Source organism: Tympanuchus pallidicinctus, unplaced genomic scaffold (assembly GCF_026119805.1).
Source record: "Tympanuchus pallidicinctus isolate F22 unplaced genomic scaffold, pur_lepc_1.0 scaffold2, whole genome shotgun sequence".
NCBI lineage: Eukaryota > Metazoa > Chordata > Aves > Galliformes > Phasianidae > Tympanuchus > Tympanuchus pallidicinctus.
In genome coordinates, this window is record NW_026294721.1 from 35,111,442 (window position 1) to 35,132,668 (window position 21,227).

Sequence of the window (21,227 nt, forward strand, 5' to 3'; positions counted from 1 at the left end):
CTTGAGAGCAAAAGAAAAAGGGAAGTTGAGGGAAATCAAAGCTCAGTAAGTAACTTCTCTGTGTTAATGCACTAAACCTGAGGCAAGATTCTAACATTCTGTGGCATGCATGGCATCCTAATTCAGGACTGGCTGTGTGCTGGAACTGCTTTCCAGCCTACTGGCAGTGTACCCCAGAACTACCCTCTACGGCCCTCGCCTTCCATGTACTACAGGCTCTCATGTCAGAGGTTCTTTTTGTTCTGTTTGCAACTTTCTTTATGAAGTCTCTGAGCATGCTGAAGGCGTGCTGTGAAAAGTACTTTGGTAATACAAATAATAACAGTGCAAGTACAACTGTAGAGATCCATTGCCAAATGAGCGGCTGATAAAAGAATTATTCTGGGCTTTTTCAAATGATGAGCTTGCTGTCCAATTCCTTCTGCTAATGGAATGGAATAAAATTTTCACAAATAACAGATTGAAATGCGGTGCAGACAGTTATAGAAATCAAAGCAATTAACTGTAAAACAGTATCAAGATTGTCCCTGACATCTTTGCAGAATTTCAGTCGTATCAAGAAAGCACAATATGGCTGAAAGAGAAAAATGAAGGTAGAAGTGGGACAGTATTTCAGTAGCTGCTCTTACAAGAGCAGCTGCATGGAAAGCGTCCATCCTTTTCTCCCATTCAGTCTGGGAGATGTCAGTGCCACAGCATGATTTATTCTGCATGGTCATGCTTACAAAACAAAGTGAAAGAAATTCAGTAGGTTGACTGTATGTTTGTAATCCTGGGAATAAATAATAATATTTTACAGTTGGAAAGTACTTCATCTTTCTGACCAAAGAGATTTCTAGAATATTGTGTTCAGTTTCTGCAGTACTGAATTAGAAACATCTAGAGACTGCTTAGACAGAGACGCCGGGACAGTCAGGAAATTTCTGAGCTAGGACTGAAAAAGTAAAGGCTAGGGAATTTGGCAAGTAATGATAACCAAAGCAGAAAGCAATAGGCTGCAGATGTTTGCAGACTGTAAGCAGTGAAGGTGGATAAGAATTACTTGATGTAAGGCACTGAGATATTTGGCTGAACAGCCAGTAAAAGTTCCTTATAATAGCATGTTTCATGTAGTTGAACAGAGGGTAGTATCTGAAAGGAACTAGAAGGATTATGTAAGTCTTTAAAAATTAAATTCAGCAAGAGAGGATGAAATATGGAAGCAATATAATATTGGCGGGGAATTTGTACTGATATGTACTCTCAGTCTCTTACAGTGTAATGAAATGCAAAGCTCACTTTGGATCCCTGTATGTCGGTTTGAGTTCCCTAGGTGTAGAATTTAGTCAGGTGGGGGTATTTACCTACCTACATCTAGTTTCTATAATCTTGTACTTTAGAAATGAGAGCAGTTATGCAAAACCAGAAGAGATATATTAACTATTCAAACTAAATAATCCCCTTATGCTTGTCTTACCAGTTGTCCCATGTTTCAAACAAGATCTTAATTTTTTTTTTTTTTTTTTTTTATCTCTGCTGAAGTATTTCTCCTAGACCAGGTGCTATGTAGGAGTCAATGAAGCTGTCCAAATTTTGATTACCCTATTTTAAGTTCTTACGTCTTCTCTGTGTTGACAACATATAATCATAACTCTTCTCAAGCCCTGTGTTTTGTGTCAGCTCTTTTGTGCCAGCCTTCCTTGCCTGCTTATTCATTTTCTAACAATTATTTGATACCAGTGCTGACGTAACAGAGAAAGTTCACTCAGCAACTTGGAAACTATTAATAAAAAGGAGGGAAAAAGACTTTATGCATCAGCTCATCCAAGACAAGGGAAGGAGATGGACAGGTGAGTAGATAAAGATTTTTGCATAGGCAAGACAATAAGAGCAGCTTGGACATCTATTTGCTGCCACTGGGGGAGGAACAAGAAATATATTTCTGAGTAGACTGTAACATCTGCATGCTGCCCAGCCCATGGTATGGTTCATTTATTCTGCATGACAGTGGTGTGCTAGCTCTGCTACACTTGTTTGAGCAGGGCGAGCAACAGGCTATTTGTAATCTGAATGAAGAGAGTGCAAGTTTTCGTTGATTTGTGCTTTATTTTATTTATTCTCTAAGATGTTAAACAAAGTATTAGCACCAATATTATTGTGCTTGTCTAAAACCCTTAAGGGGAAAAAAAGGTATAATGTGGCGAACACCAGACCTCTCTCTCTTTTTGTCTGGTAACAGTATGCAATGTCCAGTATTATTTTTCAAGCTGTCTAAATTACAGCATGTTCTTCCTTAGCCCGTGATTCGACTTTTACTGTGAACACATAACAAATTTATTTTGCAATTGTAGCTAGTGTTAGTTGATTCTAATTACTGGAGAAGTCTTGTAAAATTTTATATGCTTTAAAGTTTGTATGGTCTAGAAAAACAGATAAATACCACCCACTGTTGAGCTGTGTTTGTCAGTATAACTTGGTCAACATTTCAAAATCCTATTTATTTAAAATTCTACTGAAGAAGGCCAAGCTTTTCAACTTAGGAGGCAGCTCAATCCATGTTTATCCAGGGTCCAACACTGAGATTCAGAGAATACTAACGCTGACAAAATAAATCAGATTGAAGCTTGTTCACAAGGCTGTTTTCACAGATGGTTGGTACTTGATGTACGCAGTAGTGACACCATACTTTAACTTTCCTTTCCAGAAAAAATCATGCATTTATAATGGCTCTCTTTGCCTTTGTCAATCCATCAACCCAACAACTTTTGAACCTGCGGGCCAGTTTCATTCCAACTTGACTGATATGGACAGCTCTCAAGGATGGCTGGATTCCTCCTAGATGCCAGGAAATCAGTGGAATAGGATGTATGAGGATCAATGCATGTACCAAAATAGATTTCAGTGAGCTCTGCTTTTGTCCCTTTGCTTTGACGTCCCCTGGCACATCAGTCTATGACTGGAAAGTAGTGATAGTGCAGACCGTCTTTTATTTTTCTAGATAGGATGTGGGGGACAGGGTGGAAAAGGAAGGCAGGGCTTTTGAAACCCAAAGGGGAGGTAAGCCCCAGCTGGCACTGTGGGATGAAATGCAAACTACTGAATGATAAGAGTAGATTTCAGAGACAAATTTCTATAAGAAAACAAGTTTTATGACAAAAATTATTTGTTTTGTGTGCCAGCAATGGGTGAAAAGGTGGATCTGAAATCTAACTTGCATCTCTAAAATCACTGTCATTTTGGATACAGCCACTGACAGATGCATGTGAATGGGGTAGATGTAATGATAGCTGCTGCTCTGTGAGGCCACTTTGGTCCCTTCTGCTGAGAAAAGAAGCCTGGAAGTTCTTCCAGTATTGAATCTTCTGGATATTTTCATAATCCAGTGGCTGTACAGAGTCACATGCTGAGGTGCAAGGGCCTCTAGCACCTGAACCAGGCAGTGTGTGATGAATAGGAGTGCACGCACTTTGCCATATGGAAGGTGATGGCCAGTCCATGGTGTGAAGCACAGCCCCACTTGGGGAGCAGCCCTCCTCCTCCAGCCAAACACTGACTGCTGTGTCTGGTGGCAGCAGTAAAAGCTAAAGCTGGAGCTGGCATGTGAGGAAACATTAAATAAGAGACAAACATGGTGTTGACAATGAATACAGTATAAGGAGTTTGAGTAATATTTGTGTCCTTTCTGAGAATCTCAGAGTCACAGGGGTTGGAAGGACCTCAAGAGATTGAGTCCAACTGCCTGCTAAAGCAAGTACCCTACAATACATTGCATAGGTAAGAGTCCAGATGAGTCATGAATATCTACATAGAAGGAGACTCCACAACCTCTCTTGGCAACCCGTTCCAGTGCACTGTCACCCTAAAGAGCACCCTTTATGGTGCTCACCATAAAGATCTTCTGTGTCTTAGTATGGAACTTTCCATGTGCAGTCCATTACTCCTTGCTTTGTAGGTACACACCGCTGAGAAGAGCCTGGCCTCATCCATTTGCATCCCACCTTCCTTTAGATATTTGTAAACTTTTATCAGATCCTTTCTTGGTCATCTTTTCCCCAGGCTGAACAGACCCAGGTTACTCAGCTTTTCCTCATACAGGGGATGCTCCAGGGCACTAATCATCTTTGTGGCCCTCCTCCAGGCTCCTTCTAGGAGATCCCTGCCTTTTTTGATCTGAGGAGCCCAGAACTGGACACTGTAGTCAAAATGTAGCCTCATCAGGGCAGAATAGAGGGGGAGAGTCAGCTCCCTTGACCTGCTGGCCACTCTCTTTCTAATGCACCCCAGGACATGTTGCTGGCTCATGGCCATCCTATTGTCCACCAGGACCTCCAGGTCCTTCTTCGCAGAGCTCATCTCCAGCAGGCCATTCCTTAACCTGTACTAATGAGCTGGGTGATTAAAAACCCATTAGACAGCCATGATGTTCTAATATCATTGACAAAATATTGTGCAAAATTGACAACGTTATTTGCCAAGAAGTGAACTGGAATAGGAGCTGATCTATTCTGTCACGCTAAGCGATGGCCAGTCATGCTCAGAGCTGAGGCAGCTGAACAGTGTGAGCTGTTTTGTGGCATGGCTGCCTAAATGCTTGTGCTGTGGGTAACAGACCTTGTTTTCCAGTTACACTGACTGGTTCAACAAAAATCATCAGATCACAAGAATTTTAACTGGATGAATACAAGGAGATGTTAAATGTGTTTTAGAGTTGCTTTGCTCTCAGTTTGTGTTATACTCTGAGAATTTACTTTTTTGTACATGCTGTTTCATGAGCTGTGAATGAAAGAACCGGTAAGTATTCCATTGAATTCTGTCTGACCAAAATCCAGGAAAAATATCATATGGACTAGTAGAACTAATAGATACCCTACTTCAATTGGCCTAGGTTTTTTGACCTTTAATTAAAAGAAATGCAGGGCTTTATTTCAGTTACCTGTAGGATAATGAGATCATTTAGCTGTTTAGTGATAGTCACCTCTTTCATCAAAGTACAGTTTAATTAAGAGCTACTAATTGCAGAATTCCATGCAGAATCCTGAAAACAGCATGATAATTACATTACTTTATTAAATACTATTGGCACCAAGTATTTAAAATCTTCAATTTACCTTGTCATAATTAGCTTATTCTCATTAGCTGCTATCTCAACCTCCAAGAAGTGAAAGCTGGTGATAGAACTTAGTCAAAAGTATTTCTTAAATCTCTTGATTGCATAAATGATACATCTGGGATGAAAGAGCCTAATTACTTGAAAGTGCATAATTGGGCAATCATCAGGGTTGTTTTTACATGATACAAAAAATATCCAAATGAAGTCCCAGCAACATTAAAATTGAGTTCTTATGGAAAACTTTGGAAAATGTTATCTCAGATGACTTGCATCAGAAGTCACTGGTTGGTTGGTTTGTTTTTGGTGTTCTTTAGAGGATATCAAAATCGGATCCCTATCTCAGATAATCAGGATTGCATGTTTGTGCAGTTACAGCACCTATGCATACAGACTGCAGGGGTCTCTCCTGAATTTTTTGAAAATCAGATTCAGTGTCTCATTCTGGATACTGAAAAAAAAGCAACAAAATGCACATCATCAGGCTTCATCCTTCTATTTTATCTTATTAATGCTTTGAAGAACAGCTGGGTTGCTGAGTTAGTGATGTTTATAGAATTTATTGAAAAGATTTGCACCAACTTCCTTACTTGTTGAATACGGTCTGTAACACTATAGGAAATCTCCTATAGAAATCTATGTTATATATAGTTAAGCTCCTCAGGTGGATGATTGGGGACACACAGTCCCACCTAATGCAATCAATGACAGCTTTGTCTGTCCTGCACATTAAACACCTGGGCTGTAAGGCATTTCTGTTAGATAATTAAAAAATGTAATTGCTGAAGGTAGAAGCTAGCTGTCAGTAAACCATACTAATTTTTAAATAATAAGATTTAGTCTCCTCCAAAGACTTTTTGCACACGTTTTTAGTTTTAAATTCTGCCATGGTTCTCTGTAAATAGGCTTCTTGCTGGCATATGGTACTTTCAAACTGTTAATTAAATTGTCCTATTTTTAAGGGACCTGGCAGACTTTTCAAAATCTAGAATCAAATTTTGGAATTCAAAGAATATTTTTTCTTTAAGTCACTGCACCTTAAGAAACATTATTTCCCTAATTTTTAATATTTTGTACAAAATAGCAAGCGTAGTTGTCTTCAGCTCACATAGAATATGCTATGTTATAAACTTCAACATAATTATAATCAGTTTAGTTTTTTCCAGCTCTGTTTCAGCAGTCTTTATACCTCTGCTGGATTGTGTCCTATTAGATGACTTGCTTCTGCCAAACTGTAGAGCAGTATCCTCTCCACACACAGTTTAGAGTCTATTTATAATTTATGGTCTCTGGCATCTGAACATTTTGCTGGAAAGTCTGAAGATTTTTTTTTTGTTTTTGTCTCTTACCCTCTCTGTAGCACAGCACAGTTAATAGAATGCAAAGAGAAAATGTAATCATTCTTCTCCTTTTGTCTGAAGGGTATTCAAAATATTTTTCAGATAAACCTGGTATACCCAAAGCAATTATTCTTTCTCCTGCATAGATTAAATGTTTATGGTAATAGGTGTCAGAATGATAATCTTGGAAATCCAGAAAGAATAGACATTGAATTTTAATGATGTTCTAAAATACATAATGTATCTTGAGGGAAATGTTTTTTCTCAGAAGTAAAATAGTCTGTCTAATAAAATAATGATTCTCAGCCATGTGGGATGGACCCTTATTGACACTGCCTTATGTTTCTCCTTGCTGTGCTGCCTTCCATTGCCTCCATAGATCCCAGATTCTTGCTGCTGCCTTCACTGCCGTAGTTCCTCAGTGGTTGCTGTCACCGCATCACTGGGGCTCACTTTCAGCTTCTTATCACACTGCTGTAACATTTCCTGTGGATCCCTACTCCTCCCTCACTGCTCTCTCCCTTCTTTAGGCAGCATGTCCGTCCTTCCTTTTATTCCATAAATCTCAGAAGTGCCAAAGCAAACCCCAAAATAAGAGGCGGTTTGTCTCTGGTATGGGCTGTGCTGGGCTGTCTCACCTCTAACTCTGCACACCTTGCTAGTGCCTCATAGCCTAGGACTGGAATGCAAAAGATGGTAAGGCAGACCCCAAAATACAAATGGGAGGTTTCAAGTAGTGATTGTTGAATTGCTGAAGCACGGTGCTTTAAAAGAAGTTTAAACTACTTCTGCATCCAGGCACCTAAAAAGGTGCTTCACTACTTAACTCTGTGCTTTCACGTTACACTTCATACCAGTTTGTTTTAACTTTTCAAAAAGTCTTTGCCTTTAATAAAAAGCCAGTATGATTTAAGAAGCAAAATAATTTGTAATTCAGTGACTCCTTTGATAGTATGTGAAACAGCAAAGTATACGTTCCTGAAAAGAGATTTGTTTTCTGAAAAAATGAGGGAGGAGATAGCTCAGTGTTGTGATTTTTCCCTGCCAGTCTTTCTTCCTTTTGTTACTGACTTGGAAAAATGTTCGGAATTGAAGTTTGGTGTCTTGATGCTGCAGCATTGTGAAGCTATGTCTACCTTTTGCTAACTTAGTTAAAATCTAGGTAGTACAAGAAAAATTAACAGTTATGAACTGTTTTACTTTTCAAGTGTCTGAGTTCTTTAGCAGCTTTTGAGTAGAAAAAAATGGTCAGAAATATGTTGATATGACTACAGAAGCACAAAATAGTTCCTTCTTCATGAAACAAGACTAAAGCATTCTTGATTAATATATTTGATAAGCTGAGATGTTTGGGATAGAAGACTTTGTTGATGTTGAAGAAATTACTACCGTCTGTTTACTGAAGGCAAGTTGACACTTCTGACATCTCCATAACAGGCTATAATGGGAACTCATGTGAAGAGGCATTTTGAGAACAGGAGGAAGAATGGTTTCCTGACTGCAGAGATGGGAAGCAAGTTCTGGCAATATGAGTTTTATTCTTGGCTTTACTGCTGATTTACTTGAGAAAAAGCTTGAAATCTTTTGACAACCTATTGTCATCAGTCTGTGCCTCTGTTTGTCCTGTCTACAAGGTGAGAAAAATGAAATAAAGCTGTTTCCTTTGTAAACTAAGTTGAAATTTCTGAATAAAAAGTGATTTTAAAAAAGTTAGTTTTCAAGAAAGGAGGTCATCCTTACAAAGGCAGGAATTTTCATACTTTTTCATGTTCATTCAGAAACAGTTCTCCTGGCTTCTATTGTTGCATTTGTGATCTTAGAATACATTTTCCCTTAAACTCTTGTTTAACTAAGTTCCTCACTGGTATTGACTGATAAAATAACATTGGCAATTATAGCAGCTTATGTTTGCTTAGAAGCTTCATCAAAAGTGAAATTGAAGTAACTTAAATGGGATCATGCTGATTAATCACCTGAGAATCTGACTTTGTTTACAACATATTGTGATTCTTTATTCTCCTTTAGTTATACTATAAACATGTCAGATGCAAGGACTAGAAGAGCTCTGTCTTACTCTCAGAACAATTTTTGTCTATTGCTTGGATTGTAAACAGGGCCTCTTTCTGAGACTGTTTTGGACTACTGGTGAACAAAGAGATCTCTCATCCTATATTGAATTCTCACGTTTGATTGCTGGCAAAATAAATTTCCTAAACCTAATGTGTGAGCTAGGAAAAGTTTAAAATTAACTACTGCATTGTAGCTGTACACGTAATAGTGATTACACAGCCAGCAATTTCATTTTCCTTACAGTACCAGTAGAAGTATAACAAATGGAGTAAGTAATTATTTATAAACAGAAAGATTTTATTGGATGTTTTTTAAAACACAATCTTTGGTACTAGCATATTTATATAACAGCTCATACCCAGAGGGACTTTTTGTAAAACAATTGTAAAATAAAGAAAATATCACCAGCTTACCTTCACTGTATAGAATAGGATTAGAAATAAAATTTCAGGCTCTTCCTCACCCTTACTTCTTTCTGTTTCTGGTAGAAACTCACAGTAACAGTCCCTGCCATCTGCTACTATACATTTTTCCTGAGTTTTAACATTTTGTTTTTAGAACCTGAAAGATTAGTAAAATGTCAAGTTACCAAGAAAATAATCATAGGCATGACAACTCAAATGTTATCTCAGCTTATCTGTACAAAAGATGGTTCACAGTAGGGCTGTGCCCTCCTTCTGCGGATGGAGCAGGTGAGCAGATATGCAGTTGGTTATCAGTTGATACATTTTCAAACAGCGGTGTTAGATTTAGCAGAACATCTCCTGTTGATTTTAATGGAAATAACATGACCAAAAAAAAAAAAACCAGTGAGATCACTTTTGAAGTTCATTCTGTAGAAAGTGAAATCCAGATCTCCTTTAGAGGTTTGTGTAATTTGTGATGGAAGGAGATCAGTGAGGAGTGGAAGCAGAGCTTTCCTACTGTGACTGATGACCCCCAGGCAGTCAATAGGAGAAGGTGCTAGTTACACCAGTAATACCAACTCCCAGTGAAGAACTAACTAAGCGCTGAATTATATTATTATGGAAACATCATGACTTTTTCCTATCCTGCTCCTAGCCGCTGATTGAGAACCTGGAGTCATGGCTGTCCTATCAGCCACGGTGGCTACAGCATACCCAGAACTGCAGCAGCAAACTCCTTCTGAACAGCCTTTCTTGAGCATTTCTAGTCTCTCTCTTTCTTTTCTGTTGTTCCATTGTCTGGAGATTAGACTGGGACTCAGAAGCTGAGAAGTTGTTAGAAAGGTAAGGGATAAGGCCTTCAGCTCAAAAATTGTTCCCAGTGCTTCATAGTTGAAAGGCTGATTCTCCATGGCAGTAAATGCAATATAAAGAATTTATTTTTAAATGAAACCTTGCTAGAGGCTGCACAGGGTAGTCCTCTACAGAGTTTTCTGTGAGGGGCAGATAGCTTTAAGGAAATACATTTGTTATTAAAATTTTAGAAATACTCATCAGTCAGAATTGCTCATTTGGGACTGTGCTTTATCCCAAAGCCTGTGTGACTAAACTTTTATCACCGTGAATGTAATGTTGTTGTTTTTGTTTTTTTTTTTCCCTAAAATCCTTGAAAGTCATACGGTTCAGGAAGATCTGAAGATCTGCCTGCCTGCTGGGCTGCTGAGGAGCCTACTTCCCTGGTGTGCAGACACCTTCAGAATAATATTTTGGAAGTTTCTAAATGTCTGTTATGTTCTTCCATTGGGGCCTGTTGAACTCAATTCAGAGGAAAAGAGTTTTGTAGCCCATTCATGTCATCTTGCTGTCAAACTGTACTCAGAATTTCACGTTCAAAGTTGCATACTGTTAACATAAGAAGCATGTAGCTGTACGGTATACCTCCCATGTTTTTAACTGCATGTCTCCTTCAGAAGGTAAAATTTTCATGGAATCGGTTCTTGGCAGCTCAAGGATGGCTTTAATAATATCTTCTGTAGATTTGCTACCTTTTGTTAGAAGGAGGAGTCTCCCCAGTGATCTTTGCCGTCAGCCTGTGCAAAAGCCTTTGTTACAGTGTTGGAAGATTTCTCTTGTTCCACTTCAGAAGTCTTGAGCTGGTTTTCAATTATCTCTATTCTGTGCTCCATTTTACTCATTCCTTTAGCAAGGCCGTTGTTTGCAGAATATTTTTCAGGCATTCCTTTGTGGTGAAAAATGATCTTTGCTGCACAGCTGCTGTTCCTTGGAGCCTCCCTCACTACTCCTGCTGGAGCTGGACAGTGAGGACATGGGAGAGGCAAACTGATGGGAGAGCAATGTGATGCCCTTCCTGACCTGAGCAGATCTCTAGAAGTGGGAGGCAGAAATGTGGTAGCTCTTTCAGAGATTCAGTTTTGTGATGGATGTAGATTTAATGAATATGCTTACTCATAGTGCTCTGTTCTGCTGAAATAAAAAAAAAAAAAAAAAGCTAGGCAAGCACTAACGATGACTCAGAATTGATAGCACTCATTCTGTCAGCCATGTCAGCAAGATTCAGTTCTGTAGCCCCTCAGGATGAGGACAAAAAGGACTTTCTCCTCTTGCTACTAACTGGCTTCCTCAGACACCTGCTTCCCAGAACCAGGCAGAGCATTATCTGCTTGCTGAGGCCTCAGGCCATGGCCTCACCCTGTGCCTTTCCCAGCCGTGCTGCTGCTATGGAGCTGATGGGCTGTTTGATCAGTGATGAATGGGGTTGTAAGAGGACTGGAGAGTGCCTGCATTTGCGCTCCTGCTGTCTCCCAGTGGGGGTAGGTGGAAAGGCTCAGCACTGCAGAGGGAGAGCAGAGCAGAAACAGGGATACATGCTGTGGTCATTTTGTTGATGGGGATGACTGTTTCTTCCTTCAGGCTGCTTTTAATTTGGGTGCAGGAGAGTTCCTGTTCATGTCATCTTTTCCTAGGTTTTATCACTGTAGTGTTGTAGGTAGGATAGTTCAAGGAAACAAGCTTGATATACCTACTCAACCTTTGTACCTTTTAAAATATTCCATTATTTTGATGTTTTTTGTGATTTTTAAACTCTTAGCATTTCACAACATGCTCAGAGGTTCTTAATTTTGACAGTGGTATTATTATTAATAACTTTATTACTACAGTGGTAGTACAGTGCTGCCTTTGAAAACTCGTTGCTGATCTTTGACATAAAAATTTCCCTTTCTTTCCAAGGCATTACTACTTAGCAGTCGGCACAAGTACCTGTTCCTGTGTGTGTGTGCTGTCGTGGTCCTGCAGCTGTGCTGTGTGCACTCAAATCCTGAAAACTCTTGAGTGCTCTTTAAAAAGCAGCTATCAAATGCTCACCTGAAAGTAGGCAAAGGAATGTGCATTCTGAGTGTCGTTCCAGAGGAGGCTGTTTATTCTTCAGTTTTGTTGTTACTTTCTAGATATTTGTTGTTGTTTTGTGTGATTTTTGTTTTATATCGGGGAGCTGGGTTTTGTTACATTTGGAGAACTGAAATAGTGAACAACAGAAGAGTAGAAGAATTTGGGGAGATAACTCCTTGAAGTAATCTTTAAATCTTGGGAGTGACAAATCAAGAAGAGCATATTGAAATCAAACGCTGAAGCTGTATCTGATGAGTAACAGCTTTTCCCTTTCCTTTTACATGCTGTTTTTTGTTTGTACTAATTTAGTGAAAGTACATTTATGCTGACAGACAGTATCATAACTGTCTGAGAAGTGAGTCAGAATTTGAGGATAGGATTAAGTTCTTTGTTGTGGAATAAGTTTAATTTAGCTTCTTTCTGTCTTTCTGGATTTTTTTTGTGAATGTGAATAAAATGCAGTGTTTACTTGACTTGATCTAGAGAAACATAACTCTAATAAATGCTGTTCACCCGAGCAATTAGAGCAGTGGTCTGGGACACAAGAGATTGGAATTTTGGTCCTGGCTGTGATAACTCAGATTGATTTATCAGGGAAAGTTTTTTTATGCCTTTGTTTCCCAATCTAATTATCCAGAGCAGTATTTAGTAGATAGTCATGTTTATGAGAGAAATGATGCAGTTTGCATGCTGTCTTTAATCTTTTAATGATAATTAAAATATATCATTGTAATCTATAAAGAGCTACTTTTACATAGAGAAAAAAAGAAAAAAAAAAGGAAAGATGTATGCCTTTAAAACTATTTAAAACTATTTATATTGTTATATTTAATTTCTGTACCAAGTGTAGTTTTCTACAGTTACATGTTGGTTTATTTTTCAGGCTTTGCTTGACACTCAGAATCTTTTGAGAACTCAGATTACAAATTTTACTTTCAATCTGGGATTTTCAGGGAAATTTTATCACACAGGTAAGAATGGAAAACTAAATTTACTTTCATTTTGGTGGTGTTCTTTGTACTATGATGTTCTTTCTTCCATTTTTCTTTGGGACATAATTTGTGTGATATATAAAATAAATATTTTTCTTCTAAAGTTGCTATTCTGGATTAACCCTTTGTTTGAGCTGTAGTCTCTGTGAAACTAATCATGTAGATAGAGTCTATAAAGACTAAAGACTAAAAAGACTACAAAGACTAAAGAGGAATGTTCCTTTTCCTCCCACCAGCCAGGACAAGCCTGGACACAGGACCGAGAGAACTTAAAGCCAGTCCAGTCTGGGATGACAGTTTTCTGTAGGATTTATACATCTTATATGTGTGTCATTGGATAACAGTGAAATCAGTCCTAAGAGTGAAATAAACTCTCTTAAAGTTTCTTCATACTTCAAAGGACAAGAAATTTCATCTAGAGAACTGCTGCAGAACCTGTCCCAGGAAGTGGAGGGAGAGGAGCACGTAGGTGAATTTAATATTTTACACAGCATCCATGCATAGAATGCATGGAGAATTTAGGTGGTACAGAAACATCTCAGGGTGAAGAATCTGAAATTTCTAGTAAAGTCTGTGCTGCAGAATAGATTGAGTTCCTCCTTGCCTTTTATGCAGTTCCTTTTGACCTGTTGTTGTGATAAATGGCTCTAATCAAATGAAATGTTCTGTTGATTTTACTGAGCAATCTGTTGATCAACCAAAGTTCATCTGTCTGGATAGTTTGACCTCTACTGTAGAGATACCATGGCAATACATTTTATCCATTAAAATAATTTTTCTTCATACTTAACTACAAAGAAGTAAAAGTTAAGGTATCAATTAGGATTTGATAGAGAACAAGCAGGTGGTTTCTACTGACAAATAGGAAAAGGCGTACTTGAAAAATAGGACAACATCAGAGCCTGAAAGAGAGTCAAAAGACAATCCAAGGTCGTGTCATGGTTCAAGGATATTAATATGAAAATAGAAAAGGTAACATAGGAAACAAAAAAAAAACAACAGGATTTATTCACAACTGGAGTTACAAAGAACTTGAGTGGGCTTGATTGCTGTGCGTGTTGAATAGAAGATGGAAGTGCATAACTCTTCTTGTGCTTAGCTGTGTACCTTGGTCACAATTACTTGCCGTGCTAAGAGCAAGTCTGTTACTTAGAGCTCAAAGCTGAACAGAAGCACTGTCCCTCCACAGATTTCTTTTGGGCTCAGCAGAGATCAGCTAGACTTGCAGTGACCTCTGCCTTCCAGGTGTAACCTGCACAATTCAAAGAGACTAACAGTACCTTAACTTCCGCACGTTAAATGCATTACTTTCTCCATCCATTCCCAGCCTTTCCTCTTCCTTTCTCATGTCTAGAATGGCCTGGCAGAAACATCCTGGCTGCTAAGCCTATCACCTGCCAGTGTCTCAGCAGGCAACGGTACTTTCAAGACTATTTGTTTTGTTTCAGTTGACAGCTCAGATACTGCATGTGGGTTTTGTTATTTTGGTTGACCGAGATCTGGCAAAGATATTGCAAGTTTGTAGTACAAACTGACCCAGTTACCAGCTGTAAGCTCAATGAGTTGAGCCTGTCTTTGTTGCAGCCCGTCTCTTGCTGAGGCTTTCTTCTTTTCTCAAAGAAACATTATTATTTTATCTTTTTTTCCCCTGAAATGGCTATTTTGCAGCCTTTAACCACTCCTGTTTCTTTTCTTGGTAGCAGGTGAACATGACATAGGGCCAGGTAGACTCATATGGAGTCAAAAAATCTAATGATCCTACAGGTATTGATACATCATTATATACGTCTGCCTCTGTTTTTCCTTCATTATTTTAGTTCCTTCTGAGGAACTAAACACTGGCAACAGCGAAGGCATGTCTGACAAGGTTCATTGGAGGAAAAAGGAGAAAGCTGATAGGGCTAGTGAGAGTAAGGCCTTACTGATGGAGAAAACAGAGGCTGAAAGAATGGAAAATAAAAGAGTATTACAAAATACTAAGAGAAGAAGGATTTGTAAACTGTGTTGATTTTTTTTGTAAGGAGTAGAAATGAATGGCGTAGAAGCAGACAGACACACAGTGAAGATTGTTAAGTTGTAGTTTTTCAAAGTTCGGCTCATACAGTCTTTATAAGGCAACCCATTAAGGAATTATTTAAATACTGCAGTCTTTGACAGGACTGGCCTATCAATAAAAGTGCACTGGGGCTAGACTAAGTATCTGGGCTCAGGGATTGGGGTGCATCTGTCCTGATCTGTCAGATCAGTAGGCTGGTATTTCTCATCCCTGAAGTGCTGTCAGAGACACTCTGCTAGGAAATTATTTAGAGCTGAGAAGCAGGCATGTTGCTGAAGGCAATGGTCATTGCTGTTGAGTTGGGGGAACAATCTCTGAAGTGCTCTTGGTCTGGGCCAGCCCCACACTCCTGTGTGCACTCTAGGAGGGAGTAGGGGGAGGACCTGTTCCCAGCACGTTGCTGGGATGCAGCTGCTTCTCTTGCTGACTGGAATTTATGAGCATCAAATTGGCCAGCTGGCTCAGGGTCAGGTCTGTCACCATCTTATTTACTGATGTAGTTGTAGCATGAGAGGTCTTGGAGAGCAATACAGCTACATGCTGCTGCCCAGACAATTCCTATTAATCAGCATAGCGATTAGAAATTGCTGCAGGGTCTGTTGCAGGGCACCGCATCATTAGGAACAGATGAGGAGAGCACCTGAAAAGGCAGATCCAAGGACCTAGAAATAACTCGGTGAGCTCCAGGCACCTTTTGGGTACCTTTGAACATGCAGGTTTCTGGGAACTTCTGAACAGGTTGTAACTGGAATGGCAAGAATTAGAAGGAGGATAAAACAATTGTGTTATGCAAAATGTTTTCAAAAGGCTGCTGTAAACATACCATAGGTAACAAAGGGAAAAGGAGTTTGATTGGAGAATAAATACCAATAAAGAGCTGCAGTTTTTTCATTTATCCTAAACTATCTTGTATGCAGTTTCTTGACTTCTGTCCCTTAGCTTCTAATGTTATTGGTAGAGCACATGAATAGGAGTACAGTACTATACATTCAAAATGCTGTGAAAAGATTACATCACCCATCTTTTACCTGGCTATGGTTACTTCAGGGAGAGGAATGTGTACTTGGAAACATTTAAAATCCTTAGTACTTTGGAAAGTCAAATTTTGTTCTGCTAATTTCCATCTTACGTCTTCATACACTTGTAAGATCATAACGTGTACTTCAATGATTTTTTTTTAATTTTTTTTTTTCCTCAGGCACTGAGGAGGAAGATGAAGGTGATGACCTGCTGTTGAGGTCTGTGGATGAGTTTTGGTGGTTTCCCCATATGTGGAGTCACATGCAGCCTCATCTCTTCCACAATGAATCATCACTGGTGGAGCAGATGATCCTCAACAAAAAATTTGCCCTAGTGAGTAATATTTTTGCTTTTTATATTGAATTTAGGTATTCAGAAGCCACTATTTCTGTTTTTTTAGGATAATCAGTGCTGGCAGGAGCTGGAGAACTCTTAGCACATCTATGAACTTGCTCTGTCCATGTTCTAAGTACCTGAGTGCACAGATTATCGACCACTCCCACCATGCCCTGACTGATGCAATTTAAGAGAAGCAGGACAGAATATGTAAAATTTGGAAACATTCTAGTGTGTTTTAGCAACGGTGCTGTGTAAACAACTAACAGATGGCTGGAAGACAAAAGCAGAGCATGGCATAATGCCTGTGCTTGAGATCTGCTGCCATAAATGCTTTTCAGCTGTTTTCAGTGGTCTCCTAGACTGGAAAACTTCAATGGAAATTTTACTATTTAGGTGTGTGTTTAGCATAGATTATAGGGTTTGAGGGCTAATAGCAGTGGGAGGCTGTTGGACTGGCTGGATGCAAAGACATGAATAAAGAAGTGTTATGTCCAAATACCTCCAAAAACACAACTTGTTTGTTGAAACATTTCTGTTCTTGCAGTAGCCTAATTTTACTTCTCCCCGCTCAAAACAGTGAGTGAAAGTGAAAGGCGTAGATATATCAAGCAATTAAAACTTGTGTTTAAAAATTTTGCTGTAAGAAATGTGTGCGCTTTCTTCCTACCAAAAACTTTATCAATCCTACTGCAATTTCGAGTATATCCACTACAAGGCAGCTTGGTTTTACTTTAAGGAAGCTTTTCGATGAAAGATAGGACTATGAAAATTTAAACACTGTGTTTTTTCTTTAACTTCTTTTCTTTTTTGTTTTCTTTTGATTCTGTGTACTTTTGAAAGGTGCACTCGAAATTAAATTAGTTCCTGTAGTTCCTGTGTGCTGGAAAAGGACTTAAGATATCTCCTGGGCTTAGCCTACATGATGTAACTATTAAAGTGTTTTACTAGAAAACACTTCATCAATTCCTATTTTCTTCTCTACTTTCTTAATTCTCTACTTTCTTAATACTTAGATATACTTTATATTAAACTTTTTCCATGTCTGAAAGTTTGTATAGTAGCCTGCTACTTGTTTCATTTGCATTAAGTATTAATAACAAAGATCAGTATTTTCCTTATTTGAAAGAGGCTGAAAATGCTGATGCCTTATCAAAATAAATGTGCATAGTGTGTGTGAAATACTTAACTTGGGAATTAATGACTGAAATCAGTGAGATACTAGTACATCAAATAGGATAGGTTTCATAATTAGAATAAAAGATATTGGCTACATATTTATTTCTGCACAATGTAAAACTTGAAAAAGAAATCTTAAAATCCAGACATTTATTTAGAACTAAATGAGGAAGATTAAATGAGACATTAGAGGATACAATTTCTTACATGTTCTGTAAAGATTGTTCTTTCTGATGTTTATGCATGCTTAAGTGAAGTAGAAAAGATTAAGATAAAAGGAAGAGAAATTGAAATACCTGTGATGAAATTAAATAGTGTAAAGCTGTGTAACAGGTTGTGTTAAACACTAAAAACCAAGGCCAGATCTTATTCTTTCTTGACGTGGTACATTATTCATACTACACTCCTGCTGCAGAGCCACAGATTACATGCACAGTGGATGTGGTATGATCACTGAAGTGGTGCCTTGGTCTTACTGAGGAGCACTGAGACCTTACCAGATGTCATGGTTTTGTAATTTTTGGTTTTCGATATTCCACATCGTAACATCATGTGGGGCACTGGGAGTTTAACTGTTAATACTCAAGTCCTGGGTACTTGCCCAGAAGAGAAGAACTACATTCCCCAGGGGACTTTGTGGTCACGGAGAGGAGATAGAACTCCTGGCAAGGTCACCTGATGCGCTCTTTCTCATCCGCTCTTCTTCATCGGCTCTCCTCCTGTCTCCCTGCTGCTCAGCTGGACTGCGCATCTCACCTCAGCTTTATGGTGAGGCCTATCCACCTTTCGGACATTCTCTCTCTCATTACATTTGATTTATTGGCTTCAGTTCTAATTGTATTGTAATATAATGTGCTATCTTGCATTCCAATAATGTATTTAGTAAATTAGTTTGTTTCTCCTCAGATCATTGCCGCTTTTTTTAATTATTTTGGGGTCCCCTGTTCCGTTTTTTCCGGAGGCGCAAATTTTGCGAAATCCCTCCGCCCCGCTGCTCACAGAACTGGGCCAAACCAACCCCTAAACCACTGACACCAGAATTCCAAAAGTTACGCCAACCTCAGGGTGATAAAATCTTATGTCCCATTTTGTGTTCCTACTGTGCCATAAATGGCCACAGGGAAATTATAATTACAACTGTATTTTAAATATTAAAATATTAGGGTTGTCCAATGAGATTAAACTAGATCTGTCTGTTAAACGCACCATTATACTGTGAGAAAATAATAGCTTTCTTCCCATGAATATTTAACATTTTTCTTCTTATTTCTCATGATCTTCTGGAACAGAAAAAAATGCTGTTCTTTGTGAATTAGCTTTGTTTTGAGCTGTTAGTAAAGCTATCATGTCTTACTTAGATACATATAATATTGAATCTTGACTATTTAAAATTAGCACAAATAATAAACATTAAGAATGCGTAGGTGCATTTTCATTTGTGCATGAAAATACACCCACCTGTGGGTACAAAAACTCGTGCTTTTCACCCTCTATGCACCTCATGGTATTTGTGACTCAAGGACGATTTACCCATTTAGGTTGAGGAACTTCTAAGGAAAAGGATATCCTGAGTAAAATTCAAGAGACTCGCTGTTCTGGAAAGCAAAGCACACATAAATAAGAGAAAAATCTCTTAGAGCATTTGGGAAGGAAGGGGTGTATCTGGATTTCAGTGTCCAACACTTACATGCAGCGCTATTGATTTCTACTATGTGACTGGAAACAGAGGATCCAGTATATGTGATTTAAAAAATATCATAGCTTCGGTGTAAAATTATTGGGCATTTTAAAGTATCTGTTTGTATCTTGTTATTTTGATAGCAGTGAAACTTGTAACATTTTTAATATATTACATCTATTGCTGTAATGTGGTCTTCTGTGTAATGAGTAATTTATACATCACTTGGTTTATGTACCAAATATTTGTGAACATGTGATAGTGGAAACAAATGAAGCTGCAGAGATTCAGTACTTCAGGTAGCACAGGAACTTTTCAATGTAGGCAGAAGAAAAATGTCTCTTTCGGGATTTCTTTCATTTCCATATTGTGGAGGGTCTGTTCAGCATCCTCATAGTGTATCATGAGCACTTCCTACAGAACGCACTTCCTGCTCAGGGTTTTCTTTCTTGTCAGAAAGGCTTCTTTCATTTAACTGACTACTAATCTCCTTTCATGTTAAATCCCTTATGTAAAAAACGGAACAATTCCCATATTTTTCAGCATTACACTTTTTAAAACGTGTACCCTGTTTTTCTTGTCTTTGCTCTCCAGTCCATCTGGTACATCAGCTTTCACACAGTAGTTCTCCACAGAAGATGAAGAAAAATTAATTTTCTTGGGTCATGAGCCCATTTTCCTTTGAGAAAAGACTTAAAAAATTTTTGTATTCCTTAGTAATTGTTTTACTCAATGAAAGGAACTCAAGTATCACCTATCTCTTATCTTTTCACATGAAGAGTAATTGGAAAATATGGTGAAGATGATGGTACAAATAATATATTAAAAAAAAAAAAAAACCTCTTAAACTATGCAGAGATTTTGTTTGCAAGGGCAGTTTTTCAAAATATTGCAACATAGCAACATTGTATGGATAAGCAGAAATATGTGCTTTTGTGCTCTTCTTTTGAAAGAAAATGGAAAAAGTGTCAAAATTCATTAGAGTATTATGGAAACCAGAAGCTGGAAAGAAAATACAGTGAATCTCACAAGAAAGTAATACTAGTACGGTCAGTTAAATGAAAGAAGTCTGCAGAAATGACAGGTTTACTACAGAGGGGGTTATTCTAGAACACTGCTTATTATCTTCAGTTTTACACATCACAGTTTTTTTTTTTCTGTATTTAAATGACACTGAAATGGTTGTTTTTTGAATATGATTTTATGCTGCTAGCAGACTAGAGGAGAAATAGGGTGATCTTTTTGAAATTCAACTAAGTAACTGTGTAGGGACATATAGTGGAAATCACTTTATTTTAAGTGCCAAATGCCATTTTGTTGTGTATGTGCCAGTAATTTTCTCTCTCAATACTTAATTTGTGAGCGAATTCCTTGTAGAACTTGAAAGAGTACAGAAGTGTTTAATGCACTGATTAAAGAAATCAGCATAAAATGTGTTTATATCCATACTTGTAAAAATACTTACTCTAATCTTAAGTTTCAAAATTCTGTTTCATCTTTACCATGCTGTTTTTCACCACTGTTATATACCAAAACATACTGTAATGTCACCATCATTTATATTTCAGACCTATTCTCAGTCTCTCGCAAAGGATTAGTCAGATGCCAAAATACTGTTTCTTAATTTTTTGAAAGCAGTTGTTCTGTTGTGTTTTAGGAACATGGTATTCCAACTGATATGGGCTATGCAGTGGCTCCTCACCATTCTGGAGTATATCCAGTGCATGTTCAACTTTATGATGCCTGGAAAAAGGTCTGGAATATCAGAGTTACTAGCACAGAAGAATACCCACATCTGAAGCCTGCGAGGTATAGACGAGGTTTCATCCACAAAAATATAATGGTGAGTTGTATTTCTGATTATATTACCACCAGTCCTAGAATCATACAATGGTTTGGGTTGGAAGGGACACTTAAGATCATCTAGTTCCAACCCCCCTACTACAAGCAAGGATACCTCCCACTAAACCGGGTTCCTCAAACCTCTTTGTAGCCTGGTTTGAACGCCTTCAGGAAGGGGACATCCACAGCTTCTCTGGGCAACCTGTTCTAATATCTCACCACCCTCAACAGTAAACAATTTCTTCCTGATATCTAGGCTAAATTTACTCTTTTCCAGTTTAAAGCCATTTCCCCTCATCTTGTTGCTACATGCC

At 38.3% G+C, this 21,227-nt stretch overlaps 1 protein-coding gene across 2 annotated transcripts in view; it reads left to right on the top strand.

Moving 5' to 3' along the window:
- LOC128080349 (bifunctional heparan sulfate N-deacetylase/N-sulfotransferase 3) overlaps positions 1-21,227 on the top strand; it is a 71,805-nt gene that overhangs the window by 16,857 nt on the left and 33,721 nt on the right. For both annotated transcript variants that reach the window (XM_052682444.1, XM_052682445.1), the window contains exons 3-5: positions 12,694-12,781; positions 16,057-16,211; positions 20,729-20,914. In XM_052682444.1, the coding sequence (XP_052538404.1) occupies positions 12,694-12,781; positions 16,057-16,211; positions 20,729-20,914 (429 nt within the window). The remainder of the gene's footprint in view (positions 1-12,693; positions 12,782-16,056; positions 16,212-20,728; positions 20,915-21,227) is intronic.